Source organism: Sphaeramia orbicularis, chromosome 18 (assembly GCF_902148855.1).
Source record: "Sphaeramia orbicularis chromosome 18, fSphaOr1.1, whole genome shotgun sequence".
Classification (NCBI taxonomy): domain Eukaryota; kingdom Metazoa; phylum Chordata; class Actinopteri; order Kurtiformes; family Apogonidae; genus Sphaeramia; species Sphaeramia orbicularis.
Window position 1 is genome coordinate 7,468,044 of NC_043974.1, and position 20,574 is coordinate 7,488,617.

The 20,574-nt window shown below is 38.1% G+C and overlaps 1 protein-coding gene across 3 annotated transcripts in view; it reads right to left on the reverse strand.

The window, feature by feature from the left end:
• Window positions 1-20,574, reverse strand: part of col4a6 (collagen, type IV, alpha 6) — a 197,995-nt gene that overhangs the window by 84,645 nt on the left and 92,776 nt on the right. For all 3 annotated transcript variants that reach the window (XM_030162034.1, XM_030162032.1, XM_030162033.1), the window contains exon 4: window positions 955-1,032. In XM_030162034.1, coding sequence (XP_030017894.1) covers window positions 955-1,032 — 78 coding nt within the window. The remainder of the gene's footprint in view (window positions 1-954; window positions 1,033-20,574) is intronic.

The following is a 20,574-nucleotide window of genomic DNA, read 5'->3' on the forward strand; positions in this document are numbered from 1 at the left end:
AAATGATTAACCGTTCAGTTCAGATTAACCTGCATCTCAACGGAAAATAGGTTTCAGCCTAAAGCCTTTAGTCTGTCCTTCTATATTAACTGAAAAGTGTTGGTTTGAAGTAGTTTTTGCCACAGTCCAAGTACCTGTGTCCATGTTCAAATGTGTAAAACTGATCTCAATCTACTGCAGGTAATACACTGATTTATACACCTATATGACCTATATATGATCTCTTAGGCGCATGTTTCCAATGTGACTGCAGTCATGCATGAATATGGGTGTCATGCCATTGTTTCCTAATGTTTTTGTTTTACACATGGATATATGCAAACTGGAGTTTAGAAAATCTTTGTTTTAGAGACAGAAAATGGCATTGGCATGTGGAAGAGAGTCCTAAATGTTGGACAGGGTATTAATCTAAAATTAATTAAAAAAAAAAAAAAAAGAGGAACACATTTTTTGCTAATTTTCCAGTAGTCCTGATGTGGTCACAGTAACCTATCACATAAAACCTAAGTCTGAGGTTTATCATTTCTCCGTGAATACTGTGAAATATTTTTAGTTTTTCCATGATTATCATTTAAGCAGAAAATGTGGTCACTGTGTGGAGAATTGGAACTCATTTACAACAAATTTACTCTAGTATTTTCAGCTGCGCAACATTTTTACATAAATTAATTTATGTAACTCCGTTCTGAAGTTAATTTACTTCTATTATTATTACTTTTATTGTAGTGCATTTTCTGACTGCTATAGCCTCATGTCTGAGCTGTTTTTTACTTTAGTACACAGTAAGGTTTTTGATAACAGATTTATAGTTCTTCAGGTAAAAATACTAAACCTTCCCCAGGCAAAGTTGTAAATTTGTTATAATTTTGTTATTCATACATGATCATAAACTGTCAAATAATGATTCTTTCTGGGCTCACAGAGAGAAAATGCATCTCATCAGACTTGGCTCACCCTGCTGCCTTTTTCTGGGTTGCATCTGCATCCTCCGCTGCAGTCCAGGCCTGCACACGGCTCGTTCAACTTGTTACCCTGCAGACACACAGACAGGCAAAAGGAAAGAGAGGTTACAACCAGTGTTTCCAAAATGACTGTGCTACATCATGCCTCATTCTTGACATTTTGGACTCATGTTGCATGTCTCCCTTAATAAATTCAAATAAACTTGCAGTGATGTAGAAAATAAAAGCAGAAGAGCAATCCCACTGAGTCATGTGAGGATATGATGACTTGCATCAGTGAGAATCCGTAGATTTACAGGTTTTAAAAGGAGGCTTAGAGGAGATTCAGAAATAGATCTTCTTATTCAGTGTCAGTTCTGAGTGTTGACTGTTCAACACATAATGATAAAAAGGGCAGAGCCAAACAAAACATGAAACAGCAGGTTTCTTGATCTAAACCATCAGAGTTGTTGAAAGATGGGCAAAATTATTTAGGGCTTTCATACTGTCATCGTTCCTTTCTTTTGAGAGACTCAGATGACTTTTACCTTATATTTTCACAGTTTTAACTGAGCATCAACAGTAAATATTTGATGATGAAACATGAACTTAAAACTTTAGTGTTTGACACTTTTGTTGCCAATTATTTTGTGATTCTGCCACTTTATTGTGATTATCCCCTTGTGCTGCTAAACCTTTTGGTGATTTCCAAAACTTTCAGCCATGAATGAATGTGTTCTAAGTATGCAGTTATGCATGTTTGCACTGCCTCTCAAGAAAATGATTAAAGATTGATGGATTTCTCTGAATTTGATTATGAGCGGAAACTTCTGATATGTACAGATTGACAAAGTTGACTAAGCATATATCAGAGGCCTGCATGTTTTTAGATATTTTGATGCAAAAAACATGATCTATGACAGCTTTGGGAAGTACTGTAAGTTAAGGTTTACACTTGATAAATTCAGTCAGTTTTCCTTTCATACGTACCATCCTCATGTCATACATAAACAACTTTGTAGCTTATAAACCCCATATGAAGAACAGATTAATCTTTTGGTGTTCAGGGTGGCATTCCTGAGATATCTATAAAACACCATGCAGTGAATGAGCTTTTATAAGCTGACATATGAGTGGCGTAAGCTCATATATATGAGGCTCTTAAATCTTTACAAATGCAATCTATTCACATGTTGGGTCTCTGGCTGGGAGGCTGACTGCCCACATGGTGAGAAGAAATACATATTTTTTTTCTTGTCTTGTGATTTTGTGTATGGGGCTTTAGTTTCCGTATCATGTACCTTATGACTGTTATATTAAAAAGGGATGCTCATCACGTCTCTGTTAATACAAGCAACTGCCTTATATGTGTTGGTGATCTAAGATTTTTCAGAGTTAAACTCAAAGGTTACGGCTGGCATTTCAATGTGATTAGTGGGTGAAAGGGCCCTAGCGGGGTATGGCAGAGAAGGACAGGAGGTAGGATGAGAGGAGAGGAGGGACAAAAGGGTGGAGACAGGGTCTGATGGGGTCAAGAGAACGAGGGTTGATGGGAGGAGATTGTGAGAATGTGAGTGCGCAGGTCATATTTTAAATATGTGTTCATATGACTGCAGTGTGTGTGTGTGTTTTTATCCTGAATAATCGAGGTCAGTGGGCCCTTCGGGAGCCCTGTAGGTGATCATCAGCTGGTCTGCTCGAGGTCTCAGCCAAGTGTAATGAGGTCCTGGGAACGAATGCGGAGGATGAATGTGAAGGCGTGTGAGATATGTTAGTAGAGATAGAATACTTTGGCTTTGCCCTGCAGTCTTCAGAGCTTTTACGTTGGTTGATAATTATTAAAGAAGTGATATCTTGCTTTTTTAAATGGAATTATATTATACATTTTAAAACATTTCCCTGTGGTCTATATAAACTGTAAATGCTATGCTTGGGTCTGAAATCTTCTTTAATTAAATTCCACAGGCCCATTTTCAACCCTAATTTTGAGTAATGATATGAGAGAGGTCGTTTTGAGTGATGGCCCTTTAAATGCAAATGACCCCACCTCCTTCCAGGTTAATGACTGTGTGCTCTGTCCTGTTCAGCCACTTGAGTTCATTAATACAACCAACAACTGAACATTTTAGGTAACTGGCTCAAAGTCTGGACATATTTTCAGTATGGACTACAACCGCTGCTGCGGACAAACAATTATGCTGTACTCGTTTGAAAGTCTTGACCTCATATGTACTAATGTTGTGACGTAACCAGTTATAAAATGTAACAAATTAAGACGGAATTGAAACAGGTTGTAGTAATCCAATTTCTGAAGTCAATTTTTGCCAGAATGAATACAAAGATAGCTTTGCAGCACCTGGAGGGTTCAAATGCAAACCTTTTGAGCTACTAGGGTCCCCAAATACACAAATGTACATAAATGTACCAAAGACTAATAAACATGGGTTTAGCAAAAAAGAACACCTTTAATAGAGAAATAAATGTTTGATACCTCCATCTAAACTGCAAAGTTTATTTCTACCAGTTGCCGCTATCATTTTGTATTATCTGATAACAAATTTGAAGATCTCGTCGGTGATAGTACAGTCAGTGTACACAATATTTTTATACTTTTTATAATATTAACAGACAGCGTTGTGGTAAACAGGTTTATTTAATAAGCTATGACAACTGCTTTTGGAATTTGGGTCAAAATAAATGTTTAGGCACTGAAACTTACTGTGTCAGTGTAGGCACTAACGCTGAATATGTTTTGCTTCTCTAATGCTGCAGAAATGAGTCTTAAAAACTGTTTGCTACAGAGCTGAATGCACCTACCACAAGTTTCATTTAACTACATGTGTGAAACCTGTGGATGATCCTGGCACAGATTTCTCCACGAGTCAATGATGGTTTGTCCCGGCATCACCAGACTTAGCATAGCTTTCAAATGTGTGTTGGCTTAAAGCTTGTCTTAGATTTTGCAGCTGATACATGTTCAAAACTATTAGTTGACTGACTGATTGTCCTCAACTTAATCACCAACTGAAAAAAATGTTTAATTATTATCTTGAAACAGGTTAACACATGTTCAGCCCAAGAATACTGAAACACCTGTTCAAAATAATTGTGTTGACCTCAGAAGCTGCATTTCACTGATCCATAGCATATAAAATATAATAGGAGATAAAAAAACAAATGAAAGACATGCAGAAGGAAGAGAGATGGAAACTTGGAGCGAGCTTGGCACAGAGCAGGGTGAGAGAGGGAGAAGGAGGGGAAAGGTCAGTGGTCCTGTTTTCTTCTCTCTGATCTCCTCAACTCCTCTAATCACAGTGACAGAAGGAGGGCAAGAGAGGGAGAAAGTGAACAGAAAAAGAGGGGAAATCTGGACGAACAGAGGAAGCAAATGAAAGAAGGAATGAGCACGATAGGAAAGGCTGGAAGAAGACTTAAAAGAGGACAGTTTTGGCAAAGAAACTAAATAGGTTTCAGCAGAAATGTCTTTCTGAGGGAACTCCAAAAAAGGAGCAAAAAGGAAAATGATATCAAAGATTAGTCTGTGCCTCTATATTCCACTGCCCTTATTATTTTGATCTATTGAGGAGCCTTTGTTAGGGCATGAATACCTGTACAGTTATTATCCAATCAGAGGAGGCTGTCTGAGACTGTTATTGGCCCTGTTTGAGACTGTTTTGAGACATAATCCATCCACCACCTGAGTAGGGTGGAGATGTGTTCAGGCACTGATCCTCATTCAATTGACGCTGTCCACACCCAGAGTTACAAGTGAAGGATGATATGGGCAAACAGCCCGAAGGAGCACAAAATATGTAATGTGTGTCAAAAAAAAAACAAAGGAGGCATACATAGAACAGAACACGTGAGGGAATCTGTAAGTGTGAACACAAGAAAAACTGCACGAATACACAGAACATGTAACAATGAAAAACATAATTTTACATTCAGCCCTTAAAATGAGTAAAATAAACAAAAGTAAAAGTACAGAAAAACAAGCACACACTCTCTCTAATACACACCTACACAACTACATTTTCAGATAGAGAACAAAAGAGGAATGCCACACAACAAGCTGAAACTCTGGTCTCATAACACCTGAGCTACTTGATCGCTTTTTTGTCTGAGACTGAAACACTACCTGTATGTGTGTCAGTGTGTGAATCTGAGTGTTGTATATGCATTTGGCATGTACTTCTATCCCCAGAGCCAAAAAGGCAAATATGTGAAATAATTAAACACACTTCAACATCGTACAAGGTTACACATTTTTTTTCATCCCATCCATCCGTCCCCGTCCGTCTGTCCATCCATCCATCCATCCATCCATCCATCCATCCAAAATGAATGGAAAAAGAGGTTTAGGGTTGGTATTTTGGCTGTGAGTTAATTCACTGACATAACATGACAGAACAGGCACATTCCCTATTGTCTGTATGAACTCAACGTGTGTCCTCAGATTTTCCTCCATCCTGTCATCTTGGCTTTACTCAGTCAGCTTCTGCTAATGTTCCCAAATCAATCTCCAGTGTTTGCACATACTTGACTGTCCAAACACTTCCATGTACGTATGCCTAGATGAGACTAAAAGCTGTCTGTAATACCTGTCTGCTTAAAACCTTCTACAGCCCTTTTCCTAAGAGTGGCAGCTTCTGGGTAACAGCAGTGTCTGGGCTTGTTCGTCCATTCCTATAGGATATACTGATGTTATCCTCATAGAGGTTGAGTCTAAGGTTACTCCTGTTATGGTATATGCAGCGTTGAGCAGAGACAACAGTGCTTTATATGACAGGACAGCCAGTCTGTTTTTAAAAAGCCAGATAAAGCTGTGGCATTAATCACCTGTATCATCATGGTATGTTTCATGTCATATCATGGTAGCATGTTTACATGTTAGAATTGGAAGACTGAAGATAGAGAAGGAATGTTAGATACTGAGACTACAAAAACTATCTAAGCAATAATGCTTCTTTTAGAAAACATAAAGCCATTATCAGAATTTTTTGCTTTGAAGGAAGAGAAAAAAGGCCAAAAATAAAGCCATGAGCCTGTCCTTGTACATGTCCTTGTCCTTGTGTACAGTACTGTGCAAAGGTTTTATTATATTTTTGCAGAGTTGAAATGAACACGCATATTTATTTCTCTGTCTCTTTTCTTCAGATACAATGACAAAATACAGGAAATATGTGCACAGCCTTAAAAGACACACAAAAAACTGAAGGTCAGTATTTATTGTGACCCCTAACCCCATGACAAGAAGCAGCGAAAACCATTAGAAACATGTGGCATGTGTTGAATGAAACCTGGCACAAAATATCAGAAAGGGAACGCCAAAAATTTTGTATTGTTTGAACAAAAGGATTAAAGACGTGTTAAGTGTAAATGGAAGGTCACACTAAATACGACAACTTTAGTTGATAGAAGCTATTTTTTTCACTGAAATTTTAGTTTTTACTTCTGTACATACTTCACACACACACACACACACACACACACACACACACACACACACACACTGTGGCTTTATCCCATTTTATCCACCTTATCTCAGGGTTTATTTCCATTTCTTAAGTACATCAGTTACTAGAATTCAGATTTTTAAAATGAAGACAAATGATGATATTTCAGGTGCATTATGGGAAAAATTTAATCAGAGCACATTCAACTAACAGACATACTCTTTACCAAACAACCTCTACTATGTGTTCTAACTGTGACGTATATTAAGCCATGTGACGGGACATTCGATCATCATACTTTCTGTTTTTGCCCCAAGCCCAAGATTTTCTGGTTTGACACATTTCATTTGTACTGTGACATTTACAGGAGATAGATAATCCCCCACAAGTCCCATTATGTTGGTTTACTCAAACTATTCTTTGACTTGTCCCGCAACCATCATGTTGGATATGATCATAGCCAACATCTCAAACTGGATTCCTGAGGGTGGACATTAGTCTCTTTGTTTCTCTTCCTCAAGATTTAGGCCTTTTTCTGTGCTTGCTTTTTTTCCACTCTATTTGTTCATGTTTCAGCAGAAATTATTATAAATAAAATATAACATGAAACGTAATTCATGAGCAGGAAGAAGCTTAATAAAAAATATACAGTTAAAGAAGATATTTTAGTGTAAATCAAATATCATCAAAGAAACATTTGACAAAACCAGCCTGCAAGTATAATTATGACAGTCCTGTCCACATTGTTTGACTGACATGGATTTACAGCTCACTCAACATTTAACTTCAGATGTTGCATAAGCACAAAATAAAAGGAACATTCTGATCTATGTCAGATCCTAAAACAGACCCTTCATGCTCCCCTTAAGGGCTCCAAAGGAATCTGATGTTGAATCGGTGCCACATCATTGTAGGATAAGTACTGGATGCAACATCAACTCTACCACTTGTCAATCAAAAAGTCATTGCACAACATGAACCAGTAACCTCACAGAATTCACAGGTGACTTAGAGGAAGAGCTGCTGTCGGTTTTTCAGCTGGAGGACGGATGCTCCGTATGACTGCTTATGCAAATGCAGCTGAATCTCAGGAAATTATAATTGAAAAGCTAAAAAAAAACCCAAAAAAACTAAACTTGCATTGCCTTATATGCAGTTAGCTGCTGTATATGTACTTTACATATGGTACTGAACATTGTGATTTAATACGTGATTTTAATAATACCTTCCTGAATATATTCTTCTTTCCCAGTCACTGTTAATTCACTTTTATACTGTGTGCTATGTTTTATCCTGTACAGATGACAATAAAACCTGTTGAATATTGAATCTTGAATCATTTAATGCAGGACATAAGCTGTGGTTTAATTTGTGAATTCATCTTGTCTTGGTGGATTAGGTGAACACGAGAAATTTCAATGTACAGTCACAGCAAAACTTCTGATTTAACAATAGTTAAAGGTTGACTGATGGCATATTTAGACGTGCACTGACCTGGTGATACATCCAGGGTGTACCATGACATTTTTACCTCTTTCCTCCCTTTTTCTTCATTTTTTCTATATTTCCCTCTAGCCTTATCTACTCCTTCTCTTCTTCCTCCTCCTCTCTTGGTCTCCCCTTCATCATATCCTCTCACTCTCCTCTCTAACTCTGGTCCATCTGTGACCCTGACATCCACCACAAGAGTCGAACCAGCTGTGTTTGGGCCTCCAGCGGTGCTCGTTTACTTCTGTTTATTCCTGTGTGCAGTTTGGGCTGAATATATGTACACAACGCTGGGATTAAGCGCACATGAGCAGTGAATGAGCTGTGCATTTGTGCATGCAACAACAATGTCAAATTCCGCCTAATCCCACAAGTGTGATTTGCGTGCTTGTACACAACTTAACATGCACTTCAGAGTTGTGTATTTGGTGTGTGTTCCCTCGACCGGGCCACCCAGCTGGAGCTAGGTCATCTATAACATGGCCAGACAGCGGAAATTTGGGACACTAAAATGTAGCCAAACAGGACGTCGCACACAGCCGGATAACATGGCCGTCGGCATGAACATCAACAAAGTAAACCATGACTGTAGCAAGACAAACACATCAAAGATACTCCATTTTTGCATGTTTTGAAATGTTTAGTTCTGAAAAGGTTTCTTTAGCACACCTGTCTGGAACTTTTACAAAAAGCTGGAGGTTTTTAAAGCTGTTATTCACCTTCCAATATAGATTTATTTATTTATGTACTCATGTTTATCACCATTAGAGTATACAACATCTTGGTCTGATGATTCATGAATAGATGATAGATGATTGTTTTTCTTGTATACTCGGTCTCTGTATACTTCACCTAAGGTTCTTTTATTACAATGAAACAACCATGACGTGACATTTGAAGTAGTAACCTTTGAAGTATAAAGGTTAACAAAGCATATTATGCAGGCCAGGTTTTTAACATATTTAAACAGTCCATGAATGTTATATAGTTTTAAAGGGGCCAATCAGTGAAATTTTTTCCAAAACTATTACTATTATAGCTAGACAAATCATGCTGCTGAAAGTGCAATTCAACATGTAAAACGTGCCTGAGTTGCTGGAAATTATCTTTCTCCTTTAAATGTTTCTTTTTTCTTTACAAATTTTTATTTAATACTTTAACTAATCTGAAAATAATTAACAAAGTCCTCTCAACTTCAAGACTTTTCAGATGGAAAAATATCCTGCAAAGTGGAAGATTATATGTTGAGATTTGGTCTTAACATATTGTTACTATTTAATATTCACTGCAATGGTTGTGAGTTAAATAGTAGAAATACAAAGTATATGTTCAGTAATCCACAAGGGATTTTGCAAAAAAGATGAACTAGGTTGGACTTTTAACATTGCATTAATACAACAAAAACATGGAATACTGCAAAGTAATAATGCTACTTTGCCACAAAGCAGACAGAATGATTTGTTTTTGCACAAAAAACTACCTCCACCTGTTAATACATTCAACATTTTAACATTTACAGCAGTAATTTGATAGCTTAAAACTTATCCAAACTCCAAACACTGACTTTAACTCCATTCTTTGGGAGTCAGTAGTTGTAAACAGCAGGATGGAAACCTTCCCCTTAGCATTTCTCAATCTCTAATCCTGTTAAGACCGGGTTAATGTTTAGAGACTTTAATATCGCAGTCTCAAGTCAGACGTCATGTATATTATGGCTGTTCTGGCAGACTCAAAGTAAACTGAGACCTAGAGAGCTAAGCCACTACATCTCTTCTGATACAAGAAGCAGACGGAATTGAGAAATAATCCCCTTTTTTATAAACTATGAACAAAACTCACCAAATGATAGACTGGGCTTTTTATCTAAATTACTACACCTATATTATTAGTCAATTTTTTTTGTAAAATCAGAGAAAAAGTGGAATAAAATCAACTAAATGTGAAGAACTCAGCAAAAAAGGTGTGGCTTCTATGCTGCTGTCAAATTCACAGGTTTCTACATAGCATCATCTTACTGTCATTCTACCTACCTGCGAGGCTGAGGGGGAAAAAAAAGAAAGAATAAAAATCCTCCTAGCACAGATTTATGACTACAGCCTCATCAATCACTTTTCACAGTTTATATTTAATCTGCCATCCTTATGTGAAACACACACACACTGTTATGTTATGACCTTCTTCTGTTTCCCCTGCTTGAAACTTTTCCAACGTTATCCATCATTTTCACTTTTATCAGAATCCCAACTTGCCTCTCTTTCCCAAGGACATTTAAGCATCATTGTACTTTTCACAGCATAGTGTTTATGTGACAGTTTATATGACAGTTTCTGGAGAAGCAAACATAATTTCCCCAGAGCGGCTGGGAGAACCTTAGTTACATTGTTTGTGTGTTTGGGTGTGAGACAAATAACTTACCAATGGATGCAATATTCTTTGTAAAAATTGTTTTACTTCTATTGACTGAATACAGCAGAACAATTTAATTTTACCTGGATCTAGTCTAGTAAAGTAGCCCTGTTCTTCCCATATTACAGATTAATGCTATCTCCATAAAAGCAGATATTTTTCTACACAGACATTTTCTCCACTGTTTTCATTAAAATAAAAAAAATAAATTAAAAAAATGGTTTTACAAAGTATCCATATCCAACATCTGTTCACACAACTAAAAAAATGACTACTGTGAACAAGCTGTGGTCAGTGTGGATAATACTGAATGTAGCAGCACAGACGCTTTAATGAAGATGAATGAAAATCCTAAAATCAGTTGTGGATTTTACCATAACATCCATAATTTCCGTCTCCCAGGTATGACCTGATCTCAATCTACTGCAGGTCATACACTGATTTATACATTTGGATTTGATGTTTCAGGTGCAAGTTCAAGGCACAAAGAAATAATAGTCATGCACAAACTGGACTGGGTGCCATATCTTTCCAATCTCTCTATTTTCTCTGTCCAGTTTTAAAAATCATTATTGGAAAGGGCTTTTCATTTTGCGTATGGAGGAGAGACCAAAACATAGCAAAAAATATCTGCATTAGTGTGGACATGGAAAACCTTCTTGTGTTTCAATGAAACAAAGTCATTACTTAACAACAGCTTCTAATTACTTGAAAATATTAAAAGAAAGCTCGACAAGTTTTTGTCAACCATGTCAAGTTCCATTTTTTTCATCAAATTTGGTCGCTGTACTCTGATAAATCAGGGAAATCAACTGGACAATGTAACTTTGTGACTGTAACACTGATTACACATTAGTATTTTGTCTGCAGGGTTTGCATACCTCACTGATGCATTATTTAGTGATGCACAAGAAATGTATTGGTACTAACAGCTACAGTAGTATAGTATAGTCCAGTATAGCCACTGTTAGTACTTGTATGTGGAGTAGTAGTGATAGGAGTTATGGATATTTGTTCTAGTTGTTAGTAGTTATACTAGCAACAGTAGTTCTAGGTTTAACAGTTGTAGTTCAGTTTGCTGTGCATCCACATGTCTCCTCTTATTTCCCCCCTTTTCCCCCCTCCTCGATCTCTCTCTCTCTCTCTCTCTCTTCCTTTAACCCTCTGTCTTTAACCCCAACTGGTCATATCAGAGGATCATCCTCCAGAGTTGGGGTCTGCTCCAGGTTTCTGTCTGTTAAAAGGAAGCTTTTCATTGCCACTGTCACCAAGTGTTTGCTCCTGGAAGATTCTGTTGGGTTTCTGTAAATTGGTTTGAGAGTGTGGTTTAGACTCACTTGCTCTAAATGTTAAGTGTCATGAGATAACTTTTGCTATGATGTGGCACTATTTAAATGCAATATGATTGATTGATTGATTGATTGGTTGATTGACTGACTGATTGATTAAAATTTATAGTACGATTCAGCATTGGGTCATTTTTGAGTGAAAATGCCAAACTTTCCTCACATCCAGTTGATTATTACCTCCACCAAGGAGGTTATGTTTTTGCCAGGGTTTGTTTGTCTGTCTGTCTGTTTGTTTGTCTGTCCGTTAGTGTGCGACATAACTCAAAAAGTTATGGACAGATTTTGATGAAATTTTCAGGGTTTGTTGGAAATGGGATAAGGAAGAAATGATTAAATTTTGGTGGTGATCGGGGGTGGGGGGGCCCACGGGGGGGCGCAGACCAGAAAATTTCATCAAAATCTGTCCATAACTTTTTGAGTTATGTTGCACACTAACGGACAGACAAACAAACAAACAGACAGACAGACAAACAAACCCTGGCAAAAACATAACCTCCTTGGCCTGGGGGGGCCCACGGGGGGGGGCACTGATCAGCCTTGGCGGAGGTCTGCGCTCTCCGAGTGCTTCTAGTTTATTGTGTTTTTCCAGGCAAATGTAACAGTGAATTGAATATCTCTGAACAAAATTATAAAGTAAAGAACTTCTTGCATTATGTGTACAAATGTGAATATTAATAGTAATGTAATCATATCACAACATTTTATGTGAAGCATTGACGTGCAGCTGCATAAGTACATTATGTAAGCCATTTCTACTGCTTGTAGGAAAGCATGTATGCAAGCACTAGAATCTTATATTACAAATATTTCACAAGTTCCTTTCATTTTACAGATTGACTTTAGTCAAAAACATGTAAAATAGGTTAAAGTAGCTATATTTTGCAGAAGTGCATGAACCCAATTGGTTGACATGCACATTATAAACAGAAATTTGTACTTGCATGTAGAAACCTGTATTCTTGCATTATGAAAACACACAGGTATCCTTTTTCTCTTTCCTCTGGCTAAAAGGAGTCATGATGGAGCAGAAACATTGCTCTTAGACAGGATTAGGACTCAACCTGTTGAGCCTTGTTGGATCTTCCCCTCCACCGCCACTGCCTCTTCTTTCTTTTTTGAACATAATTAGAGACTTAAGGGGGGGAATTTAGTAATTTTATCATGTTTTCAGGAACAAAATGAACCACGGCGAGAACAGGCACGCACACAGAGTAACATGTTCTCACTAATACCACTAATGCAGGTTTAGATCAGGTCTTGTGCCTGCCGTTTCAGCCTTACCCAGGCCTCAACTGGCAGGACATTTGTAAACGTAGACATTAGGAGGAAATTGTCAGAAGTTCATGGTGTTTTTGCAACGTCTAAGCTGAAACTGCAGTTTTACCCAACAGTGATAAATTTGTGCAAAGCTTTTTGTTGAGAAGGTCTTGGGTTGATGAATTAGTGCCCATACAGATTAAAAATGGAGTTGAGGAGGGGGAAATATTTAAATTAAACATTGTTTGATAAATGTTTCAGGGTGCACCCTGCCTTCGCCCCTATGTAGCTGGGATAGGCTCCAAGTGACCCCCATGACCCTAGTGAGGATAAAGCAGGTTCAGAAAATGAATGAATGAATGAATGATAAATGTTTGACTCAGTTATTTTTAATGCAAATAAATTGGATTTTTGTCAGTCTTAGACCCTAGACCTATATTTAATTTACCGACCATGTAGATGTTTACAAAAGCTCAGAGAAAACAGACACAAAAGCTACTTATTCAACAAAATATATCACTAACTGAACATAAAACACATGTCTCCATCCACTGTCATTTGTCAAACTACATGGGTTTTATTGGTGAATCAAAGTTGCAGAAGATGACAGTGTTTCCATGTTCACTATGGAGCCTTTGAACATCCAAATGGGTCATATCTGATAACCATGAAAAGGTGACAAACTGCATTTTACACTAACTATTTACATGGATTGATAAAATTATTGATTAAAAAATTAAACATTTTTGTTGCTGGAGATTTTTAAGGTTCTGAGGGTTTTAACCTACAGATTGCTGTTTGATCAAATTAAGAGCCAAATCCTCATAACATGTTACGTCAGAAAACAAATGTAGTGATAATGACAATAATGACTAGTTGCAGCCTTTAAGAAAATGCAAGTCTATGACTCACCTCAAAACATTTCAGTTGCCAATCAAATCTTCACCTCTTGTTTCAACAGAAATAACATCGCTGACACCAACACTAGTGTGACCTCAAAAGGGGCTCTCCGAGGTCACATGGTCTCTACCTCTTTCTATTAATGCTCTGAGTTTAGACCCCCCTCGTCAATCCCCACGGTGGTATTCAGACCTGCAGCCAGGACTCTGTCAGACAGGCACCGTCGTCAGAATCTGAGCTTCCGGTCTGAGGTCGGTTTCCCTCTCGGATGTTAAAATAGACCCAAACATCATAGCATTAAAGTGTCACTCTGTAAACTAAATGCCTTATGTCTGTCAAGAACCAGAAAAAAACACCTTTAAACATAAGCATCATAAAGGTTAATAACTTTATTCTTCAAGTTCAAAGCGCTGATAAGATATCTAATATCATAAGATACTGACGCAGAATTTATGCAAACTTTTTGACAATAAATCAAATGAATCTTTCATTCATTGATGTAAAACCAAAGAAGGATTTCCCCAGGCTTGAAAAGTTTTTTCCCCATTAATTCAATCTGTTTGCCAGTGGGAATGATTACACATCAATTTATAAGCAAAGTCTAATTTTATATTTCAGCAAAGACATAAACGTGCTTGGAAAGAACCATCTTAGACACGCCAGCAAAGATAGTCAGTCGCATACTGGCAAACCTGGCACAAACGACATTAAGGTGTCATCTGATGGCAATAATATGAACTCTGAGATGCAAAAATGCAGTGAGAATCTGAGAAAAAATTAAGACATAAAGGTTGGAGCCAAAACAACCTGTGGGGTTTCTGTCCAGAGAGGAGCACAGGCGAATCAGGAGGAGAATGTGATGCCATCGAAGGAGCCGGCAGAGTGTGTGCTAAGGTGTCATAAATGAAAAACTGGCAGGTAAACAGGAAAGGAGCTGCAAAGGATATTAGAGGTTTTCCGGCTGCCATGTTTTCAGGGGGATTAGCTCGTCTTAACAACACATGAGCCTGGAAAATATGATTGATGAAGTTCTGGAAGAAATTTGACAATGTTCCTGTATCTTCATCATGGATCACGTATAAAATGAGGCTGTTGATGAATGATTCATCATTATTTGCTGGCTCTTACATATCCTCCCTAATAAGAATGAGGAAAAATAAAGATAAATCAGTGCTTTACAGAGTTATCTACAAAAGTGTGAAGGACTGTGAAGAAAAAATATTTTCATTTCAAACATAAGGCATTTTTTTAGATTCACTAGAGTAAATACTTAGGAAGTATTAGATTTTACTTCTGAATCATTGTACCACTACTATTCATGAGATAAACATTGGTGCTGAAACAACTTTTGTCCATATATTTTCTAACTTTTCTTCTTATTGTTATACGTAAAAGCTCCATACACCGCTTTATGAATGGGATCATTTGTGACAAAAAAATTGGGGAGAAAAGTCAACTCCCCTGAAAACCATAGTACAATTCACACCCTGCATGTTTTGACTTGTGAAATGAAAAGTATGAAGGCGCAAGCACAAAAATATGATGATCAAACTGGAAAGAAAGCCTGTTAGTTTCCCATAAAAGCTGTAAGAATAGAAGGTGTTGTTCACTGTGCATCTTAGATTAATTCCTAATCTCTCATCTGCACATTGAAGCTTCATTAAGTAGAAAACAAAGGGGATATTTGATCTGAATCTGCATCTTTTCATGGCATTACTTTGTCTCAGCAGCCAACGCCAACAACTACTAGGCCAAAAGTGATATTGCACACACATTTGTGCACTGTTTCATTGTTAGGAGGCAGATCTGAGATGTGACAGTAAACTTTACATCTCCGCTTCAGATGCAGCTACTCTCATTGTGCAACGCACTTCACTGAGTGTATTGCTCTGATAAATCACTTCCCTTTTCATGTTTTTTATATGTGACCGCAAATGTTTAGACAGAGTTTGACAAATTATTCTACGCAAGGCAGAGACATACAGTACACTGCTGCATTGTAAGGCAATATTTATAACAGTGATACTGTGGTGAAAAAACAGGATCAGATATTCATGATTTGATTTGACTTAGCAGAGTAAAGTAGGTAACAAGATCTATACACTGTGTACACTGGTAATATTAGCTGCTGAGCTGAGAAGAAGAGACAAATCACAGAAATCACTGAATTTACTTTTAATTGAATATAATCACCTATGTTTTTTAAATCCTAAAGGAATACTTGGAGGGACAGAGTGGTCTTAGGTGTCGATTAATCTTCATCAACATTCTACCTGTGAATGTTTATATTCTCAATATATGGCCAAATAGTCCCGCAGATCAGCTATCATTTAAACAGCTGTATTCTCTCACATAAAGTAAACACAAATCCAGACAGAAATTTGATTTAGCATGGGAACAGTCTCTCTTGCAGAAGCAGAAGAGACACTAACTCAGGACAAGATGTCTCTCTGCAGTCCTACAGTTTATAATATAAGAGTAAAGAAGAGGACACAACACGATAACATAACACAGACTATAAAGTTAACTTAAAGACAGATTTCATCAAGTTTTTAATTCCAAAGCAGCAGCCACTATATCTCTTTTAGCACAGACATTTTGACCTGTTACAATAGAAAGTGTACATGTCCTTAACAGAGTTCACAATGGCTTGATTCTATGTAGACACTTTGGTTTTCAGGGTTTTGCTTCACTGGCACAGTTATCTGGTTTGATTGATGAAGCTATTCTGGCAAACTTAAATGGAACAGATACATGGTGAATATTACTGGCATCACTAGTGGTTCCTGCCGTGACAAGCCAAAATGTCTGCTGGGAAACAGGGCAATAAAACAAGTAGAACTCTGTAACTATAAGGGTGTCTGGGACAGCGGTAAAGAGTGTATCTATGAAATACACTGGAAAAATGGAAAACTGATAGATGACAAATGGGAAATTACCTTCAAGTCCCACTGACAATGGGTATGTTTTGCACATAAGACAACTATGAGGTGAAAAAAAGTATAGCTCCTCAACCATGGAAAATGTCCAGGCAAAATGTCTTTGCTGAAAAAGATGTTGAAAATCCAAAGGAAAGGATTTTTCCAACCATTAGAATATTAAAATAATATTATAGGACTGACTTAAAATCTAAGTCTATGTACCTCTGTTTCCCACAGTGATGTATCATGCCCTCCCAATGGTGACTACACCATTACCATCTGGACAGAGGTACAAAGGACTTCCTGCACAAAAGCTCTAAGCACTTTTTTAACATCTTTTAACGTCATCACTTCTTATAGTTTAGACTTGGAAGATATTTCAGATTAAACGCCATGTATCAGACTTCATCTGAACAGGAACATCTACTACTTTCTTCAACCCAACACAAACTATATGAGAGACATATAAAGAGATACATAAGAAATAAGAGATACATGGGAAACATGGCTGAAATGTAATCCTGTGACATGGCAGATGTTAAGAGATGCAATTTTTTGTCAATGCTATTGTTTAGCACATTGCTACCTCATTTCTGTTGTTATTGCATCTGTATTTGGAAGCTGCCAGCAACAAAAAGGTAATCTGTGAAAGACCAAAATTAACAAACAAAATTATTTCTCCACCTTTATTAGGCAGATGAGGTCACAAGATGTGTCCAACCCTATCAAAGTTTTAGCCTTATTCTCCATTCATCAGGTGAGGTACTTTTAATAGTTTCACATTCCCCTTTTAACACTTTGGTCAAAGTGGTGCTTCAAGCCCGGCTTGGTGGCAAGTGGTTGCTAGCGAATGTCATTTTGTTTGACTTCATTAATCTCAACCCCAACTCCCACATTGCTGCATCGTGCCCTGCAGGAAGCCATGCTACGGGCTCCAAGCGGGCTTGCAGACCGGTGCACTAAGCCGCTATGACCCGGGGCACAGATCCAGTTCCGAGAACCATTTTCATTTACAGAACTCAGAACCAAGCTGGGCTTGAAGCTCCACTTTGACAATGAAAACATGACAAATTGCATTTTACACCAATTATTTGCATGTATTGGTAGGATTAGTGGGTAAGAAGTTATTAAATATTTTAGACCAGTAGATGATTTTGGACTGTGGTGGTTTGGGTCTTTATGGGTTGAATAGAGTTATTGTGTTAAACTGTCATATTTTCCTTGAACAGTTGGTATGATTATACAGCTTTATGACATGTTTAAAGTTAAGGAAAAAATGATATAATGTGATATAAGGAATGACTCGGTGCTGAATCCGAGATCCTTAAACGAAGCTGGTTCCATACACGGAACTGGTTCCGAATAAGCAGTTCCGAGAAAGCTTATTTGGAACCAGCATAGAACTGGTCTTCCGAGGTCCGTTTAAGTTAAATGTAGCTGGTAGCTGATGAAAAGCCTGGAACTTGGAGGTCCGTACTGCGGCTTGGTGTACTGGGTCACAGTCGCTTAGTGCAATGGTCTGCAAGCCCAACAGGGGTCGGTGCTGGGAGCCCATAGCACGGCTTCCTGCAGGACGTGACGCGGCGATGTGGGAGTTGGGGTTGACATTAATAAAGTCAAACAAAATGACTTTCGCCAGCATTAAATAAAACATAAACAGCAGAGGAGTGCAAATGTGTATTAATTTATGGCTCGGACCTGATGGAGAGCATTACTCAGAACTAGATCCAAGGTCCATGAAGACGTGGCTTGGTCTCCCAGTTCGCCGCATTTTAGAGCACCTCCCAGCCCCACAGGAGCCGGGCTTGGAGAGCTTGATACGGGCGCAAAGTGGGGCTTGGAGGTCGGAGCACGGCTTGGTTCTGAGTTCTGTAAACGAAATTAGTTCCATGATCCTCAAAAGGGAACTGGTTCCAAGATTGCAAAGCAGGGCTTGGAGGTCAGACCACGGTTTGGTTCTGAGTTTTGTAAACCAAACTAGTTCCATGATCCTTCAACGGAACTAGTTCCTTAAACGAAACTGGTTCCGTAAACGGAACCAGTTTCGTTTTCGGAACCAACTTCACGCTCCCAATATATAAATAGTATCAAAAACAAAAATACATTTCAGAAAAAAATCTGAATACTGTAAAAGCTACATGAGATCAACACATCTGGAACACATCCAGACAGTTGACCCAAGAGAGTTGAAGATTTACTGAATAAAAATAGAGGTCAAAATAAATACTGACTTTACCTGCAGAAGCTGTTTAGTTCTGATATGTGTGTGTTTCAATACTGCAGAAATATGTGTGTTATATCTATGCATGTGTCTTTGTATGGATGTAGTTTTCTTGGACATATATTTGTATCCTGTTTATGAGGTACAGTACTTTATAACTGTTTTTAAAAAGTGCAATATGAATAAAATGAACATATAAATTAAAAAAGGTAATTCATTATTTTGCAGTAATATTTTGTTGTGAAAACAGGGACTAATACAAACATGCAAAGACACACAAGCCCACAGAGTGACAGTACCCACCCTCTTGATAAGTGCTGTGATAATCACTTCTTTGAAGTGCACCAAATACCCCTTGCCTAGAGGGTGAGTGGAGGAGTAAATTAAAGGAGTAAATGAAACAGAAGAGAGAGGGGAAAAGTGCCAGAACAGAGAGAGGAGTAATGGCTACCAAGTGTGTCAGACTGAGGGATGATTGTAGTGTTAATGGTGGGCAGGTGGGACAGATGGTGCTAAAATACTCCTTAGGACAAAATAGTGGTGGGAATGGTAAGAGGAGTAAAACAAGTACGAAGGCTGGGAGACAGAGGCGTGGAGGAGTCTGAAAGAAATAAAGAGTGAGCTGAAAGAAGATCTGGTCCGAGCTTCGTGATTTCTGCCTCTACGCCTTTGAGCGACATCTGTGCACAAAGAGAAGGGGAGTGGGGAGAAGGGGGGATGTCCTACACGTACATGTACGTGTAGGACATGTGTGTTCATACTCTTTAATAGGAGAGGAATTACAGCTCTTATATTAGAGGGCAGAAATCTGAGATACTCCTAATGTGCCACAGAAGAGCAAAGAAATTCATCGTTTTGCAGTCTTTACCCAGAGGCCTTACAGACACACAAACAACCAGACACACACATTAAGTCACAGACACACAAAGTGCCTTACTGGCGTAGTTTAAGGTTTCCTACGAACAAGAGGTGTAAACTGATCAGCGAGTCCCTATGGATTGACGTGAAAGGATAAATGCTGCCTAATTCTGAACTGTGTGCGTACATGTGAGGATAAACCCACATATGCGTCTATTCATCTATTTGTGCATTCTGTACATGTGAAAGGAAGAAATTTTCAGGAAAAAAGAAAAAGGAGTAAGTGTATGTGGCTGCAGGTTAATGGCTTTGATAGGATTTTTAAGGATTACACTTGTGTCCTCCGCTGTTTGTGATAATATCAGTTCAGGCCCACAGGCTAAAGCACCCTTTGAACAGGTAAATACGTGGCAGTAGGACGATTTAACACATCTGAGACAAAGACTGCTGAGATAAAATCAACTTATTTTAATGGTGAGGTGATAAACACAGAACAGTTTGTGAAGTTAAAAGACAGATTAATGTTTACATCAGTTAAATTGCCACAGTCAGATGACCTCATGTCCTGTTGCTTTGGGCATTTAAGAGAGCAGTGGTGGCTGCAACAAACTAAAACCAGTGTCTCCTTTTCTACAGTGATGTCTTTTTTACCATGTGCTTGCATGCAATGCAAGGCAGGGCCCTTGTGAATTCATTGAAATTGATGTAAATGGCAACTTGGGGCATTTTTGTTCCCTAATTATCAGTGGAATATTAGCCTCTAATGTGAATCTTAAT